This window comes from Accipiter gentilis, chromosome 9 (genome assembly GCF_929443795.1).
Source record: "Accipiter gentilis chromosome 9, bAccGen1.1, whole genome shotgun sequence".
Classification (NCBI taxonomy): domain Eukaryota; kingdom Metazoa; phylum Chordata; class Aves; order Accipitriformes; family Accipitridae; genus Astur; species Astur gentilis.
Genome location: NC_064888.1, coordinates 23,828,191 through 23,845,380, shown reverse-complemented (window position 1 = coordinate 23,845,380; position 17,190 = coordinate 23,828,191). Strand labels below are relative to the sequence as shown.

At 43.1% G+C, this 17,190-nt stretch overlaps 1 protein-coding gene across 1 annotated transcript; it reads right to left on the bottom strand.

Annotated features, from left to right (window-relative positions):
• Window positions 1-9,312: 9,312 nt before the first annotated feature.
• C9H10orf71 (chromosome 9 C10orf71 homolog) lies at window positions 9,313-13,962 on the bottom strand. The gene has a single exon (XM_049810580.1). It carries the CDS (start codon window positions 13,960-13,962, stop codon window positions 9,313-9,315), a length of 4,650 nt encoding a protein of 1,549 aa, XP_049666537.1.
• Window positions 13,963-17,190: the final 3,228 nt, after the last annotated feature.

Below are 17,190 nucleotides of genomic sequence, written 5' to 3'. Positions count from 1 at the left end.
CATCACATCATCACCAGAGATTAGGAGCAGTACAGCTGAAGATACAAGTGACGCTCTTGGCCCCACACGAAGGGATCACTAGATGTGCACTGAAATTTTCTTTTGAGGTAGTGTTGGTTGGATTCAATTTGTTTTGTTAAAATGCCATAGGTCTGCTGCTCTGTACAAATGCCAAGTGTCTGGAGAGCTGCTAGGCTGGGAAGCCTCGTTTATGGGAAACTCTGGAAATCTTCCAATTTCTGCCCAGTTCAGATCAAATAAAACTTTTTAAACAATAATCCAGTGAGTTAAGAGCTATGCCTTTGCACTAGCTCGACGAATCAGGTACATATTAAAATTACTTTAGTGACATTGGCACTTTCCTGTTCTGTAATACACCATCTGCCAGTCACTGTAAAAATCAGAAAGGAGTGAATAAATGAGAGTCATGTTATTAATTAGATTTTAGAATTACATTAATGAGCCAGGAAAGGAGGAGCCAAGGTACTGAAGACACCTTGTTCCTACTGCCACCACATGGGCAGGTGATTTAGCCTTGATTTCATAGCTCCTGCATGTCAGGGTGGATATATCTGGGCCACAGTTTAACAAGGTCTATAGGAGAACAAACCTTAGCATGTGCCACAAAATGGACTTGCATTGGCCAGATGTTACTTTTGTAAATGATGACACCTTTTAAGTACATTGCTCTTCCCTTCACCCTCTCCCCCTGCCCTCTGCCTGGGATCATCCCTCTTCCTGAGCTCAGGATCTCACTTTTCTATCAGCAGGAGGGATCATTTTGGGCTCGCTGCAGGCGGACTGGGAAGCCCTTGTGAAGTGCTTCTCCTGGCAGAGACAGCAATAAGCAGCGAGGGGCAGAAAAGTCTTCAAACAGCCCAGCATGGTACGGAAGATGATGTCTGCTGTGTGCTGCATTAGTTAACGGTGTATACACAGCAATGTGAGCATTAATTTGGAGGAATTAGGAATGAGTGAGGGTTTAGTTTGATTCAGGCTGAATTTAAGATTAGCCAGGATAAAAAGCACACGTTGGGATCCATGTGGTTTTATCTATGGCCTCTGAGGATCATGGGCTTCCTCCTGCTCAGCCGTATCAAGCATATGCGACCTTGGCTGACAATGTTGTTCCAGCAAAAGCCGATAGTACAGATGCAGTCACGTGTACAAAACCTTTGTTTTACCACTTGGGTCGGATTTATTTACAGGGTGGTCTTACTGCCATGGTACAAAGCTCAGTGTTACTGACAAAGCTGTGCCCCCTGAAGGAGTGCTTCAAGCACAGTAGGAATATACCATTGCTTTTACATTAGTGCCACTCTCACAGCAGGAATGTGGCTGGAAGCTTTTCAAGGACCAGGCTGTTGTTTGGGTTTTTCAGATGAGAAGCGTAAAAATTGACAAGTGTAAACCACGTGGTTCGTGTCCTACTGAGCACGATCAGATAACCTCTCTTAGTATACTCCAGGGATGCAGATAATGCACACCATTAAACATGTCTTGGATGCCCAGAAGGATATAAAACTACAACCAGGTTCCTCTACCACTTGAAAACACAGTTAGCAGCGGGAAGAGCCCCCCCTCAGTGTTAATAACAAGACTGTCAGCACGGAGCTGGGCGGATGGCAGCTGTATCCAGAGATACGGACAGTCCAGCACAAGAGGGAGCTCCACAGTGGCTCATTGATGGGAGCCGACACTAGGAGCACTTGTCTGTGACTGGACCAGAAACTGTTTTTCCCTCACACAGCCATTTTGCTGATGGTGATGTCTCTTCCTCATTCCAAACTGGGAAAAAACCAGCCAACCAACCAACCAAAACAACCTCAAAACCCAACCACTCGGAAAAAAAAGCCAAAACAATATTCACCCCAACAGACCACAAAGTAATAAACCAGCTTGGACTACTGGAAACATTCTGAGATATTTGAAAACTTTTGCTTTATTTTCAGCTTCTTAATACATGTTTTTAAACGAATTATTTCTTTAGAAAGTTGTTTCAATCCAAAAGAAAAGGTCTAGGACTGTTTACTTATACATATATGTAAGCAAGTGGGGACTTCTCAAAATTTTTTCAGCAAATTTCCCAGCTCAGAAGACAGCATTTGAAAAAAAGCACCCCAAATGTGCTTTTTTTACTAGCAATTTCAGTGTTGTCAAAGCAGCCTTTTTTTTTTTTTTTTTTTTTTTTTCCCAGCAGAGAAGCTGTTTTATTGGAAAATTCCTGCTAAGGTGCGGTAGTGTGACTTGGCTGTGTCAGTAGGTTTTTGGGCCAGTACTCCAGTTGGTATTTGATCCTGCTAGGTTTATGTTAGGGCTCATCTGGTTGCTAAGGTAAGAAGTTTACTGTTAGTAGGATCAGTGCTAGGGCCAGTTATGCTGCTGGGTTGGACGGTTAGGGCTGATCCTGTTGCCAGGAGAAGTGTTTGTTGTCTCCCGTTGATAATGCAGTTGGTTTCATGAAGGGGTAGTATTAAGCAAAAGGGCTTCTCCATCTCCCTTTACAGTCCCATGTGCCCCAGCCTGGGGGACTGCTCAGGACTCACCAGCTGCACCACCTTTAGCAAGGGGAATCTGTGTGAGGGCGACCACTCGCTCCTCCAGCAGAAGAGATGGAGGTATGGGGGCATCCCAGGTGCACCCCCTAGTCCTGGCAAGAGTACGGAAAGAGGCAAACATTCACCTCCCTGGGGCAGTGGACCATGGGAAGCCTAGGGGAAAATGGAGCTTCCTTGGGGCAGACCCTGCAAGTAACAGAACACGCGAACTGACAGGTGGGAAGATGCAAAGGACAGTTCAAGGGCACTGTATAGATCACGTCCAAACACTTCAGTAGAACATGAGTACTTTATCTATAATTATATACAGACATGTAGACGTACCTAGATACATCCATGTATGGACGCATTATCAACAATAACATTGTCTTATAATGCAATATGACATTCTTCTTTCATTTCTTTCTGACTTTTCCTTTGGGAAAGTTCACAAAGCCACAGACGGTTTTGGCATGGAATAATTCTGAATATTTTCATCCACATTCCTTGGGAAGGGACGCAGTCTCGGGAGACCTGATCCAGGCAGGCATGCAGTGCTTGCCAGCAGAAACCGATTCTGCCAACAGACTTTCAGCAATCTCAGTGCAATCAAAGAAAGGGTCTCTTTTGGGCCAGATCCATTTCACATCCTCTGCAGCTTATCAGTGCTGGGAATAGAAAGAAGGATTGCTATTTATCTCAGTCTGTCTGCCATCTGTGGCCTGTCAATGTAAGGAAGATCCTGATGAAGGCCACCTTAGCTCACCTGAAATGCTCCATGTTGTTGGTGACAACACTGGCATTTCTGGCATGGCAATAAGCAGGGGGGGCATTTTTGTGTGCTCTGAATACTGCCATTCTCCTACGCCAGCTTTAAACAACTGGAGGGGCAGCTGTGAGAAGATGAGGCTCTGACACTGAATGCCAGCAGGCAGGAGTGTGAACACACCAGGGAGCTCCAAGCTCAGGCAGCTTGACTTTGACAAGCCCTGGCTTTTTAAAATATACCTCCAGCTTTGAACGTTTTTTACTTTTTGCTGGAGTTCAACTTCTTTCCGTTGCTACAAGGATTTAAAAGATTGTCCCTGCTTCTCACAGAGTCTTCCCCCTCTCCTTCCTTCAGAATAGCCCTGGTCTTGATTTATTCAATATGGAGTTTGACATGGGAAAGTGCTTATCTTTTAGCACTTCGAGTTGCTTCCCCAAAGGCTTGAGTTAAATTTGCTTTAATAAAAACACAGAGCTTTAGGCAATTGGGACATAAATGATTTCTCTTCTGCACTATTGAAATGCTGCTTTCTAAGTATATTCAGTAGCATATTAGAAACAAGTCTCTAATTGGCCATAGACTACTGAAGACCTGACTATCTAATGTAAAAAAACAACATCACAAAAACTTTGAGAATATCAAAAAGAAGCAAGGGAAGACCACAGGTCATTTTCAGCCATTCCCTACCCTTTTAAACCCCATAATTACAATATTATCTTTAATATCAGGGGACAGTGGTAAATGTGAAATCATCATAAGACCAGAATAATCATCCTAAAGATAAATTAATCATTGACCCCTGTTGTTCTAATGAGCATTTCACAAAAAAAACCCACCACATTGAAGTTCAATTTACTCAAGTGTTTCATGTTCTTTCTATCTCCTATAAGGCTCTGAAGCAGAATTTCTTTAATAAAAATGACTGATGTACACCAGTTGCTCCAAATTACACATTTGTATGTATTCACTAGAGCCCATGTAACCCATCATGTACAATATCACCAGCTTCTGATGCTGCTTTTCAGTGAGACAGAGGATCAAACTTAGAGTTCTTTATTTACTCAGAAAGGAAACAAAGTATATCTCCCAAATACAGATATGAAAATCTGTTAATATATTTCTGGTAAAACCGTAACTAGCCAACTTCTCTGTTTATGCTGTCTTATATTCAAACCACGGTAACACTTTCGCTGTCAGCAAGGACTGCTTGGTTAGTCAGGGATCAAAGCAGAACAGATCTAAATAAAATTGCCAGTCTGGACGAGGACTCAGCCAAAACCACTTTGAGAAGAGTCTCCACTGTGTTTCATAATGCAACAGACAAGAAGAGAAACTGAGAAAAAATGTGAAACCATCACTGACAAGACTGGAGATGACATATGGTCTGCAGGACTGGCTAGTAATGAAAAGGACAAGTTACACCAAGTTACACACCTGGTAACTTCCCCCAGGTGAATGGTGCACAGGGAATGCAAAAGTTCTGATGTCCTCTGAGTGGTGGCAAGAAGGTGATCCTCTTCCAGTGCTGCTGGACTGGGTGCTGGCACCACATCCCCAGGGTCCTCTGGCCAGACTGCTGCCCTCATACAGCAGGGAGGGGTGAGAATGATCCCAGGAGTCCTGGGCCAAAGGTGTTTCTGGCCAGCTCCTGCTCCCTCTCTTTAGGAGAGGGAGGAAGGGGGACGAAGCCCTGCATCCAGTCATCTCCTAGAGCTTTTTATTGTGTACCACACGCATGCACACACAAACACACACTTCCATGTTGTTGACTTTTTCTGCTGGCATAACTGGAGGTAAAATTAAAATGAAAAAGCTGGCTAGAAGTCATTTCAGTATTGTAAAACAAGTCTCATTTATTTTGTTTATTAATTAATAAATAATTACTTATTTGCAGATACAGTTACATCAATGGAACGTGCCAATAACACACATTTTCTTGGACAGATGACTTAGGAAGGCACTGAATACCCAAGGAGGAGCTCATAAAAATCCATGCGTGTAGGCCATTTCAATTAAACTGCACCCTCTAAAACAAATCCAGCATTTTGCAGGAGGAAATTTGAGCTCTTGGGACAGAGCCATGGCTGCAGGATGGCAGTCCAAGGCTGCCATTTGCCAACTGGACTGGAAGGTATTGCAGTTGCCCCAGAAGGAGAAGAAAGTTTGAAAGGAGGCAGTTCTGACCCTCGAGCCAAAGACTAGGTAAGCCAGGTTTGGCCTCAGTCACATCTGCCAGGGAAGAAGCACCACTGTAAACAAGCCTCAGGGCACCAAGAAATGCAACATGCAAAAAAGACCACGTGCAGGAGAGGGGAGCAGTGAATGCAATGGCCCTCCCTTCCCTTCAGCCTGCTGTGCTTCTGTGCATGCAAAGAGCCTGCTGTGCTCCTTAGTCCTAACCACCGGCTGCTGGCAAGGCAGAATTCAGCTTAGTTTGCCTCAACACCTCTTTAACCTATGATTTAATGTCACTGTCGTTTGCATCACAAAACAGTGCTTTCCTATACCTGCTTTCATGACTATTGCACATTTCCCGTATCACCCGCCCCCAAAGAAAGAGGTCAATTCACAGCTGTCATTTTGCCTAGTAATGACCTCTTCCATCATAGTTTCCCACAGCAGCAATGGAAAAAACCCCACAACAAACATGAGCAGAAAAGGGTAAGGAAAGAAGAATATTTGTTATGTGAAAAGATGTCATTTGGCTTCCTTTTAACACGCAAACATTTTGTGTTCACCATCACAGGCATTACTGCTGTCTTATACTGATATGCAAACGGCAGTTTTATAGGTATATTATATATATTCAAAATATATTTTTATATATCTCTATATAGGGTTGTTTATATGTGTGCATGTGTGTGTTTGTACACACACATATTCCCATGGCCTAGCTAGAAGTTGGCCAAAAGTGTGATCTAGACCAGAGACAGGTTTCCTGATAGGTTCATACTCAAAAGAAGTCAGTACCAGGCTGGGACCCAGAGCAACACTTTTATAATATCATTCACTCCCTGTGGCAAAGTGTGCTAGGGAAAGCTCTGGATACATGATGAGAACCACTTTCATATTTGTTTTGAAAACTCCCCAGTTCTGTTTGTTTCATTTAGCTACAAATTCCCTAGGTCAAACTCCCTCTGGGACATGTGCATGTTTAGAGACACAGTTCACTGCGAATGCAGCTCCCTTAAGCTAGCAGAAAGGATTGGCCAAAATAAAGAAGTCCTACTTGAAATGTATTTGGTATTCACTGGCTCCTTTTCAGATGCCCACGTTACAGTTTACCTTCACAGTGGAGTAAAAATGTAACCTGCTTTCCTTGCATACCTGGAAGTGATATATTGGATGATCCCATTCTCCACAGTAAGAGTTTAAGAAGGCCCTGGAAAAAAAGGGTACAGAAAGAGAAGTGTGCACAACTACAAAAAAATTACAGTTAACTAAGGAAAAAGAGGTGTTTTTTTTTTTTTTAATGCAGCTGTATATTTTGCTTATCAAATTACCATTTATTTTATAACTGTGCACAGATAATTTGTAACCACAGTCTCCCCTTGGAAAGTAAGCTTTTATCCTGTCGTCTGAGAGCCTGCTGACTTCTTGACTTGTGGCTGTTAAGGGCATTTAAATTTGTAATATCAAACAAAAAAAAAAAGCTTGTACGCTCTGCTAGTCTTTCAGGATACATAGGTTCTGTCTAAATGTACCATGAAAAACTTTAATAGATCTATTTATCTGTATTTTAACATGTAGATGACATTCTGCTCTATACTGGATAGACATTATGCTGTATACAGTGACAGCAACAGGGAAGTGCAACCTGAATGGCACCATGTCAGTTTAGTAAAATATTTGTGACCAAAAAAAGGAAAAAATATTCATAAAGGAGGCCATTTCCCTTAATTTAACAACTTGCAAATTTATTCTTTTTCCTGAAACACTCTTGATTTTCAAATTCTTTATTTCTTTCTAAATAAGCCCTTTCCCAGGGGAGACTGCATTTTCTGAGTTCCAAGTCACAGTTGGTTTAAAAATTTTAATGTTTGCAGAATAGGATCATAGGATAATTCAGGCTGCAAGAGATCTCAGGAGGTCTCTGGATGAACCTTCTGCTCAAGGAGGGTCAGCTCCAGGCCAGCCCAGGTTGTTCAGGGCTTTATCCAGCCAGGTGTTGGAAAACTTTCAAGGGTAGAGACTGAACAATAATTGTTTATTCAGATATGAATATTTGGCTGAATGTGCTCAAAACCCAAACCAAAACAGCACAGGCTTCTCCATTTCCACCCCACACCTCTGTTGCAACCATCCCTGCCAAATCACAAAATGGCAGATCTGACACAACTCTGCATAACAGGTGAAATGAACCTTAGGAAACCATTAAAGACCAAATCCAAACCCCACTGAAATCAACGAAGAGATGTCTCTAGTGTTTGTCTAGCCCCTCTAAGGGAAATGTTTTAGCGAATAGCATTGATGAAAGGAAGTGTCTGGTGGGATCAGGACAGGTCCTGAATGTATGGCTCCTGTCAGGGATGGAGGAAGGCTGGGAGCTGAGTTCAAGTTAGGGAAGGAGTCAAACCACCAAGCATTGGTCTGTGTCCTGAGCAGCCTTGGTGCTGGGAAATTAAGAATTTACTGAAGAAAACCTCTATCATAGATATTAAAACTGGGAGAGTGAAGCAGTGCCTGTGTCCCATCTCCATGTCGTATTTATTAACAAAAGGTCTGGTTCCTCCCTTTCTTTTCAGGAAGTCGAGTCACTTGACTGAAAACAATCCTGTAAAAATAGCCTAAGGTGTGAATCAGGCTGAAAGTAAGATATATTTCTTCCTTAGATCTCCTGCACTTCAGTTTTAACTGGGGAGAACAGTATGAAAATGAGACAAAGTAAACCAACACTCCAAATACAGATATTTATAAGCAGGCACATTACATTCAATTTTTCCATCTTTTCATCAAGGTTCCCTCATTATCTATGATGATAAAAAAGAACTTATGCAAGGATGAGTGATATTTTGATACAGATCTTTCAAAGAAAAGTGATGATCCAAAGAAGCACTTTTCTAGAAATTTGGATGTTTTTTATCTCTCTTCTTTTTTTTTTTTAAAAAAATCAAAGAATTCACAAGACCAAAATTAGGTATGTTTTTCAGGGTTTAAAAGGTAGCACTGTATTTCAGTGGGGGTCTGAAAACAAAACAAAATGAAAAGCATTTCAATTATAATAAGCAAAGATCTTCTCATCCTAACAAAAAATTAAATACTGTTATGAGATTTCATTCAACCTTGCTCCTTACCAAAATATCTCAGGCCAAGCATCAAGATAAGTTGAAGTTTTAAGCTGCATTATAAATAACCCCTGACTCTAGGGGAACTTATTTGGAGCAGCTGCAACTGTATTCTGGTTGTTTAAATGGTTTTTGGCACAGCTGTTGTATTGTTCATCCAGTATACAATCTTCTTGTCAATAACATCTGGGCGATCAATGTGTGCAAAAAATGAATCTTGGGTTTATGGCATATTTGTAGCCATATGCTTTCTACCTGTCAATATAGTTCAAAGGCAGTGAGTGAGGAAAGTTTAGTAGATGCGGCATCTGTCCTAGGTCTCATAGGATGGACAGGATGGTGTCATAGGTTTTACTTCATATCATATATCATGCAACACGTCTGGGCAAAAGGACACTTGCTTTGGCAATCCCAGCCACCATAATGGCAAAGCAGCAGCAGCAGCAAGCAGTGGCTTCATACTGTCGTATTTATTTGTTTAGCTGGCATTGCCCCTTCATCTCACTGATAATTTGGTGCTTGCTCAATTTCACTCTTCTTCAGAGTGATCATCACCTTGCATCTTTCATGGTCAGCTTTCATTTTCCTTCCCACTCAAACCACAATGAGATTCAGACATAAAGTGTTGTACAAACATCAAATCTGCATGTGCTTTTGTGTGCATGTGTCTGTCCAAACAGTTCTTAAAAACACTAGCTGGCATATTTTGTTACTTCAGCTTTCAAGATACTCCTTCAGCAGCAAAATCATCTAACTCGGTGAGAGACACTATGTCAGTATTTGGGGTTGGGCTCGTGTCCTTTCCTAAGCGAACCTGAGTTTCTTCAGTGTCTTGACTGTAGGAGTAAGAGGCTGGTTCAATATAAGTCTGAGCATCCACAGCTTCGCTGTATCTGTAATCCTGCTGGCCATCTTCAGGTAGTTCAGCTGGTTCTCCTGGTACAGCTGGCATTAACCAGGTAGGTTCAGAGAGCTGAGAAGGTGACTTCAGCACTGCTACAGATGAAGCTGGTAAAGGCAGCACTCTAGGATAGGAGGCATAGGGAGAATTCATTATTTCTGAAGAGGGGGGTTGGTGTAAGTTACCTTCTGAGGAAGGGACTGAGACTTGAACATATTTGCCAGTTTCTGGGTCATAAAATGTCTTTAAATTAACTTCAGCTGGTAAATCAACTACATAGTACTGACCAGAGTCAGGGTCTTGGAGGAGTTTACGCTGGGTTGAAGAGGGTGAAGGGCTTACTGCTGATGCACCGCTGGGTCTACCTGTACTGGTTTCTGTGGGAGTAAAAGTTGAGTGAGGGGCAGGATGGAGAGGAGAATATCCCAAGGGTGAAGGAGATGCTAGTGTCTGTCCAGAACGAGAAGGCTTTCTACCTACAGCATCTGTATACTCAGCCTGATGTTTTTTCTGCTGCTCTTGCATTTTCTTTCTCCTGCTTGCCAGCTTTTTGGCCCGCCGCAGAGCCTTTTCTGTTTTTGGTGGCACAGCAGGAGGCTTGCCTGCTGCTCTCTCCCCAGGTCCTCTGGGCTCCAGTCTCTCAGCTTCTGCAGAATTGGAAAGCAGATTCCTCTGTGCTGAATCAAGTACCTGTTCTGCAGACATATCAGCTTGGCTTTTTAGTGCCATGTTCAGCAAGGCAGGGTTTATAACATCCTCTGTCTCTCTAAGGCCAGAAATTGTTGGTTTGTCTGACGATGAACTGGCAGCAAGAGAGTGCATTGTGCTGCCTGACCTGGGGCTTGTAACAGCAGAGCATGCAAGACTGTCTAACAAAACCGGTGCACCTTCTGTATGTAAGACGTCCTCTAAAGCTTCATGGGGTACAGGAGAATACATATGGTCCTCTGCTATGGAGCCAGTCACAGGGGAAATTGTCTCCCTAGTGATTATTTTTTTGGCACAAGAGCCACCTCTGCGATTAGATAAATGATGATTCTTGAAGTAATTCATCTTTCTTTCTGCAGGATAGCTGGGGTGGTTTTGTGCTTGCTCATTTTCCAGACCTAAATTTGGCTGCGTTAAGCTGTGTCTTGCCTTCCTAGTCTGGGGCTTGTCTTTCCTTCTGCACACGCGTTCCTCATTCATTTTCCCAAGTTTATTTAACAAAGCACAAGTCTCTTCATCTTCTTCCATCAGCTTCCCTAATGAAAAGTTCTCTGTATCTTCCAGAAGGCTGGGATCCAGTGTTGCTGAAGTAGATCCAGGCTCCCTGGCCTCTTTCCCGCTGTCATTTTCTCCATCCTTCACATTCTGCTGCCCTCTGTACCTCGATGCTGACCAGCCAACCTCCTTGGCATGCAACATGTTTCCATACTGCTTGATGTGCTCTGCTGGGGGCATAAACCTACTTTCTATTTCCTTATAACTGCTGCTCACTGTATCATCCAGGGAAAAGGACCTGAACAGGGGCAGCTTGACAGCCCTTATTACCTGAGGTGACCTGAATGTGTTATCTTTAATCATAAACAAACTGGGTTTGGTTGAGCTTGAAGATGGTGGTGTTTGTGGTTCCTCAGACCTGGGGATGGACATGTCCCTTGTACTGTTGGAAGCAGAATCCGTGCTGTTGGCCTCTTCCCTTTTCTCTCTCCTTAGTTTCTCTTTCATCACATTCCTCTGTTCATTCCCAGTAACCTTCCCTTCTCTCTTCTCTGCTGCACCGGTACCAGAGCTGATACAAGCATAATATTGCAGTTCATCTTCCCCAACCTCTTTCCCTCTCTCATTGTGGCTTTTCTTACTGTCTGCACCCATTTCACTCTTAGTCCTCTGGCTTTCTTGAGAGCATGCCTTCTGCATCAGGGGCACTGGTGGAAACGGCTCCTCCTGAAGTGGCTGCTCTACCGTGGAAACAAAAGATTGCTCTGAAGAACTAGTGCTTCTTTTGCCTTCTGCTTCATGGCCAGGTACCACCATTTTGTTTTGGGTGGCACTATAAGGCACATCCTCTGCTGGTGAGAGTTGGTTCGGGAGAATTTTTAAGGCAAAATTTTCATTCTGAATAGCAGCCTGTCTCTCATTTTCCTCACCCTGGACACTGGGATTTTGCATGGGCTGCCCAGCTGTCGCATCTGCATTGTCTCTGCTGAATGGTTTCAGTGCTGGATACTGCAGATGTTTTCTTAAACCAGGTTCATTTGATTCACGTCTGAACAAGGGGAAATTTTTATTATCCCTTGTGGTTTGAACTAAATCTTCAAGTTTTGAATCGTCTTGCTGCAAGTTGTCTCCAGTTCGGTAAAATAAAAGGTCTGCTGTTGTCTGGGGTGAACTCAAAGTCAGGTAATTGTCTGTAAAGTGTCCAGTTACATCAGTTTTATTGTCCTTTTCGTGAACACTGCCAGACAATACGGAGGTCATATCACTCGATTCATCTTTCTCTGCAATATTTTTGTTACTTTTTTCTTGTAAAGTCAAGAGTGAGGGATTCATTTTTGTACTCTCCTGTATATTTTCCCTAGTTTTATTTTTCTCCTCCAAAGCCCTTAACAGGGGAGAAGGGGTATAAATGCTTTTAACACGTTTACGAACATCCTTCAAGTTGAATAACAGACTCGACGCTTTCGATTTGTAACTATCCCGAGACCTGTAATCACTAAATGTGCTCCCCTCGTGGTCTCTCAATGGCGTGCTCTCAGTGGGAGGAGGTGTCAGCAGTATCAGCTCACTTTCAACAGCGTCCACCTCCTGTTTTGGTGGTATGATGGGTGTCAAGAGTTCAGTGATGTTGAAAGAGGGACTGATCGATCCAGGGGAGTTTACCTCTTTAGTCAGAGGAGTCTCGTCCAGACCAGGTTCAGCACCAGTCGCCTTTTCGGAAAATGAGCACGTCTCATCACTGGCTGTGAACTTCTCCTTTGAGGTGTGTCTCCTCTCCACTGCCCCTTTTGTAGCCCTCTGTCTCCTCCAGGGTGGACAGGTATTGCCCAGTTGGGGACTGAGGGCCACCTCTTCAGTTAAGGCGGCCAGGGGTCTTGGTGGAGGTGGGCTGGGTGCCAGAGACATGGGTGAGGGTGAAAACATCCTGTGGGTTGTGGACTGGGGTGAGATGGAGGCTTGGGACAAGGCAGGGGGGGAAAGTTGAGCTGGCACTGGGGGTGGTGGCACAGGAGGGGCTTCAGGGGTAGGGGGTGTTGGGGGATGGGCCTGCTGGGTGGGGGTTGGAAGAGGAAGCGCCTGCGGGACAGGGGGTGGCCGAGGGGGACCCTGCTGTGCGTGGGTCCTGGGGAGGGGTGCGGGGGGAAGAGCAGCAGGAAGTTCAGTTTCTGAAGGGAGAGGGCCCTGAGGTACATACACAGCTGAGAGAGGGATGTTGAAAGCAGCTTCTGGTGGAGGTGGCTTAATCTGAAAATCTTTATCCTGCTTCTTGGCTACAGTGGTCTTGACAGGTGGCAATTTGTGTTCACGTGTGTGGGATCCTTTAATAAATGGTGCTTCTTCCAGATATGTAAGAGCTTCCTTTTTCATTTTTATATCAACAAATTCCTCCTTTTCAGTCAGTTTTTTATGATGAACATTCCATGATTCAAAAGCACTATTCTCACTGTGAAGAAAATTACCTTTTTTTGCTGGCTCATTAACTTTCATACTTCTGTTTTTTAAAGCCTTCTTAGAAGAACGGGAAAAATTTGACTTGGCTACTTTTGACATCTCAATCAGCATAGGATAATAACCAGCAGAGCCACAATAACTCAGGTCTATTTTATTAGGTCTTTTCTGTGGCTCGTGTTTGCCACTGAGGCAGTGGCTACCTTGACCAGCCTCGGAAAATTCAGAAAGTTCCTTGTGGATGCTTAAAATGTCTGTGTCATCCCAGCAAGCCATATCATTTCCATGATTTAATTTACATTTTTGAAAGCTATTCTTAATGGGCTGCTTAATGGCTATCAGGGAACCTCCTGACCCTTGATCTGCTGTCTTATCAAATGTCTTAATCAACGAGGACACTTTTGAAACATGTTTATTGTTCCTTGGACCAGGGACTGGCAAATTCAGCTTTTTCCTTTCTGTGGCAAAGGAGTTATTTTTAGCAATCCTTTTCTCCTCTGGAGCACAATTTGGTAACTGCTGGAATGTGGAAGCCCATATTGTATGTTCATTGTTTCTTGTTGTCAGATTGTTACAGACGTTGCTTTTCTTGATGGCATGGTTTAATGTCGCTGGGTGAAATTTAGCAGAGAACTGGAGGGCAAAGTCAGGTGAAATGGCAAGATCAGGTTCATTGTAAGAGTCTTCAAGTTCTGCCACACACAAACTTTTGAAAGCCCGGTCTGTGAGGCTGCTCACCTCTCTGTCTGTGTCATCCAGGAGACTCCCAATACTTGAGGAGTCACTATGTCCTTCTGTATGTTTCTTATTTCCCTGCATTGTTCATGGGAGTCATGAATGAATTATCCAAAGGATTAATTATTTCAAGCGTCAAATAGGCAGATGACTGCTTGGGGTGGTTCCAGCTGTTTGCAATTCACAAGCACAAAGTGATTCCTCCAGAAGGTGCTGCTGCACATGGATTCATCTTATGGAATAGCTGAAGGAAACCTTCTCCTCTGCAAAGCCAAAATTACAAATTATCATTTTGCTATATTAACACCATCAGACAGAGAGCATTTTCCAGATATGTCCGTCACTGCCTAATTTGTTCCTACATGTATTCTAAACAAGATGCTAGCAACACAATAAACAACATGAAAAATAATTGTTATTTTGGTCAATTCAAGTAGTTCATGGTAGATAGTTTGATTTCTGGAAAGTGCCATTAAAAAAAGTGGTTTCACCTCAGATTCTTTACTTGGGCTCTTAAACAAGGATATAAAAGCCAAATTTCAAGTACTTCCCTTTCCATACCTCCAACCATAAACACTTTCAAGTGCTGTGCATGTATTTAGCTAAGAAGGTTAGTCATTTTTTTTAGCCAGGAAGAATTGGTAATAAAAAGGGACAAAACTTACTTAAAAAAAAGAACGTCACTGGGTACATCATTGCACACTATGTTCAAAATGAAAGAAAAGTTCATAAAACTTACTTGGCAAGACACCATAACTATAAGTTAAAATATTTTGTGAAAAATAAAGTTATTACAGAAGATTCTACTCTCACTCATGTGTTAGCTCATGACTGCAGAAAATGAAGTCTATAGAGATGAGCCTGGTTGTATCAGGCTGGAGCTTCGCTGTGACAATTACCCTGAGCAGAACCATTGTTTGAGAAAGCAGAATGGCACCACAGGTAAAGAGGATTTACTGTGCATTAGCATGTTCCAAGCATATATTGATGGGGTAAAATCCTTTAGCCACCCGTATCCAGATGCCGTTGGATTGGTGTTGAAACTGAAGAGGCTGCTAATATCAGCTTAGCCAGCAGAAGGCAGGAGTGCCTAGGGGACTCCAGCAGAGCCACTAAAGGAGCACAGGGAGCATTTGGCTTCAGTTCCAGAAGCGCTGAGAGCAAAAGGTAACCCATTCAACACAATTATAAAATATCACAGCCTTCCATTAATCCCCGATTACGATGCACAGTCAGGGCCCACAGCGTTGTGCTTTTTGTCTATCTCCACATCAGTCTGAAGACAGGATGGGGGAATCTCTGGATGAAACAAATAAAAGCAAAACAGACCCTTCAGCTGTACTTGAAATCTATACACTAAAACTCTTTAAAGTTTACTCTGTAAACTCTTTAGCTACTTATTCTCACAATCAAGGGCTTGAGCAGGGTATTGACTAAACTGCAGGGACACTCAGTTTAAAAGCATATTCAAGAGTCAACTAAAACACACTCCTTAAGGTAAGTCTCATCTGTCTCTCCATTTCCTAGTGCAAGTGCATCATGAACTTGTGATGAGCTGAAACACCACAGTTCACATCTACAGCAGCTTCTAGCTTCTATACAAGTGGAAGCTGCCTCCATCTCAAGCTTGGATCCACTGTAGAACTGAGCAATGAAATCCAGATTTCAGCCCCTCCAGCTGTCCAAATCCATGATTCCACTTTGGCCCATCTCAGTGAGACTCTTGGAAAGGGCACATTTTTCCCTATGGTGACTCAGTGCTGGTCAAAATATGAAAAGTCAGAGGAACTGGACTTAATCAGCTGGTTTACTCAGGCTCAGTTGTTTCTTCAAATGAAAAGACTCTTCATCTTCCTTTTCTATTTAAAAAAAAACCTCAGCCAACCTATTTCTAGACTCAAAGTATCATAGTGAATCTTGATTCTGTCCTTCCAGCCATACAATTCCAATGACTTATGCAGAACTACAATAGATTTACACCAGAAATAAAATGAGCTTAATAGAGCTTCTCCATTTTGCTTTGTACAAAGATTTTTCAAAAGTGAGTTTCACTCCCCTCCCCCCCCCTCCCCCCCCCCCACCCCACTGCACATACATTTCAATGTATAATGCAGCAAGAAAAAAAGAGAAGACAAATGGAAGGCCATCCCACTCAGGTTTGATTCTTAACAGTTATATGAGCGGGAAGTACAGGTACATACCTGCCATGTAATTTTGCTTCTCATCTTTAGAACTCCCTCTCATGCTTGTATTGGCTTCATTTCTGACCATCTTTAGGGAGGAGGTAGAAATAGTCCAGTAATGTAGATTCCACAGAAATAGTGTCGCTGGATGTTTCTGACCTTCAGCATTTTTTGATCTTAAGTGAACTCTGCAATCTGAAAACAAAGACATTTGTTTGCATGATCTGAAGGTTGTCTCATGCTGTATTCATTCATTTATTTGTTCCTTCACATTTTAGAACCATTTTAGGAGTAATTTACAGGATTTCTTACCAAAAGAGGCAGGTATCCATCCCAGAGTGATAATAACCAGATACCTTTAGGATTTGGCAGCTTGCGGAGTGCAGTCAGGTTTCTAGCAAACAACTATCACAGACTCCAGCACTCTCTGGCAGTCTCAGCAGGGACTAACAGCTGAGTGAGCAATGGTTTCCTGGCAGTCTGCCCATTGCAAAGGCTGGGTGACATCTCCAGGTTAAAATGAGGGGTTGTGCCAGATGACTTCTTCCCTGCTGCTGACTATCTCCCTGCTGTGCCACCCTTTCAGAGGGACTGCAGAGGAAAATGTGTGCCTCCACTCCCCCTGTATATGACTTCCTACTGCCAACAAGTATAGACAGATGTCAGTCTGACGGACTGGGAACTAATGCAGCTGAGGTTTAAAAGTCCAGCCTTTTCACTACCCCTGTTGTAAAGGAGAAGAAGGGTGGACAGCTGGGATGGTGAAGGACAGTAAACAAAATAACTTTTTGCTTCCATGCACGAACCAGAGTCAGGAGATGTTAAAGGAAACTCAGCTATGGTGAACATGCATTGCTGCTGTCCTTTTGCTGTAGGGACCCTCAAGGTTCAGGCTAGTTTGCTTAATCTTTGCAAGAATATATCCATTTCCTACAAGAACTGCCTGGCCCTGAGGTAATGCACGTAGGTGTAGATACAGCAGATTTTCCTGAAGCAAGGGTCTGCTCTAAGGAAACTTTTGTGACAGCCTGTGGTATTCAAAACACATTGGCAAAAGTGGCAACAAGGGCTCAGCCGCTGGGATGGTCTCCTACACCTTACCTGAGGAAGGACAGCTATTGTTGTTAGC

What these genes read in the sequence shown, in the direction of transcription:
- C9H10orf71 (XM_049810580.1), bottom strand. Translation starts at nt 13,962, where the DNA reads ATGCAGGGAAATAAGAAACATACAGAAGGACATAGTGACTCCTCAAGT.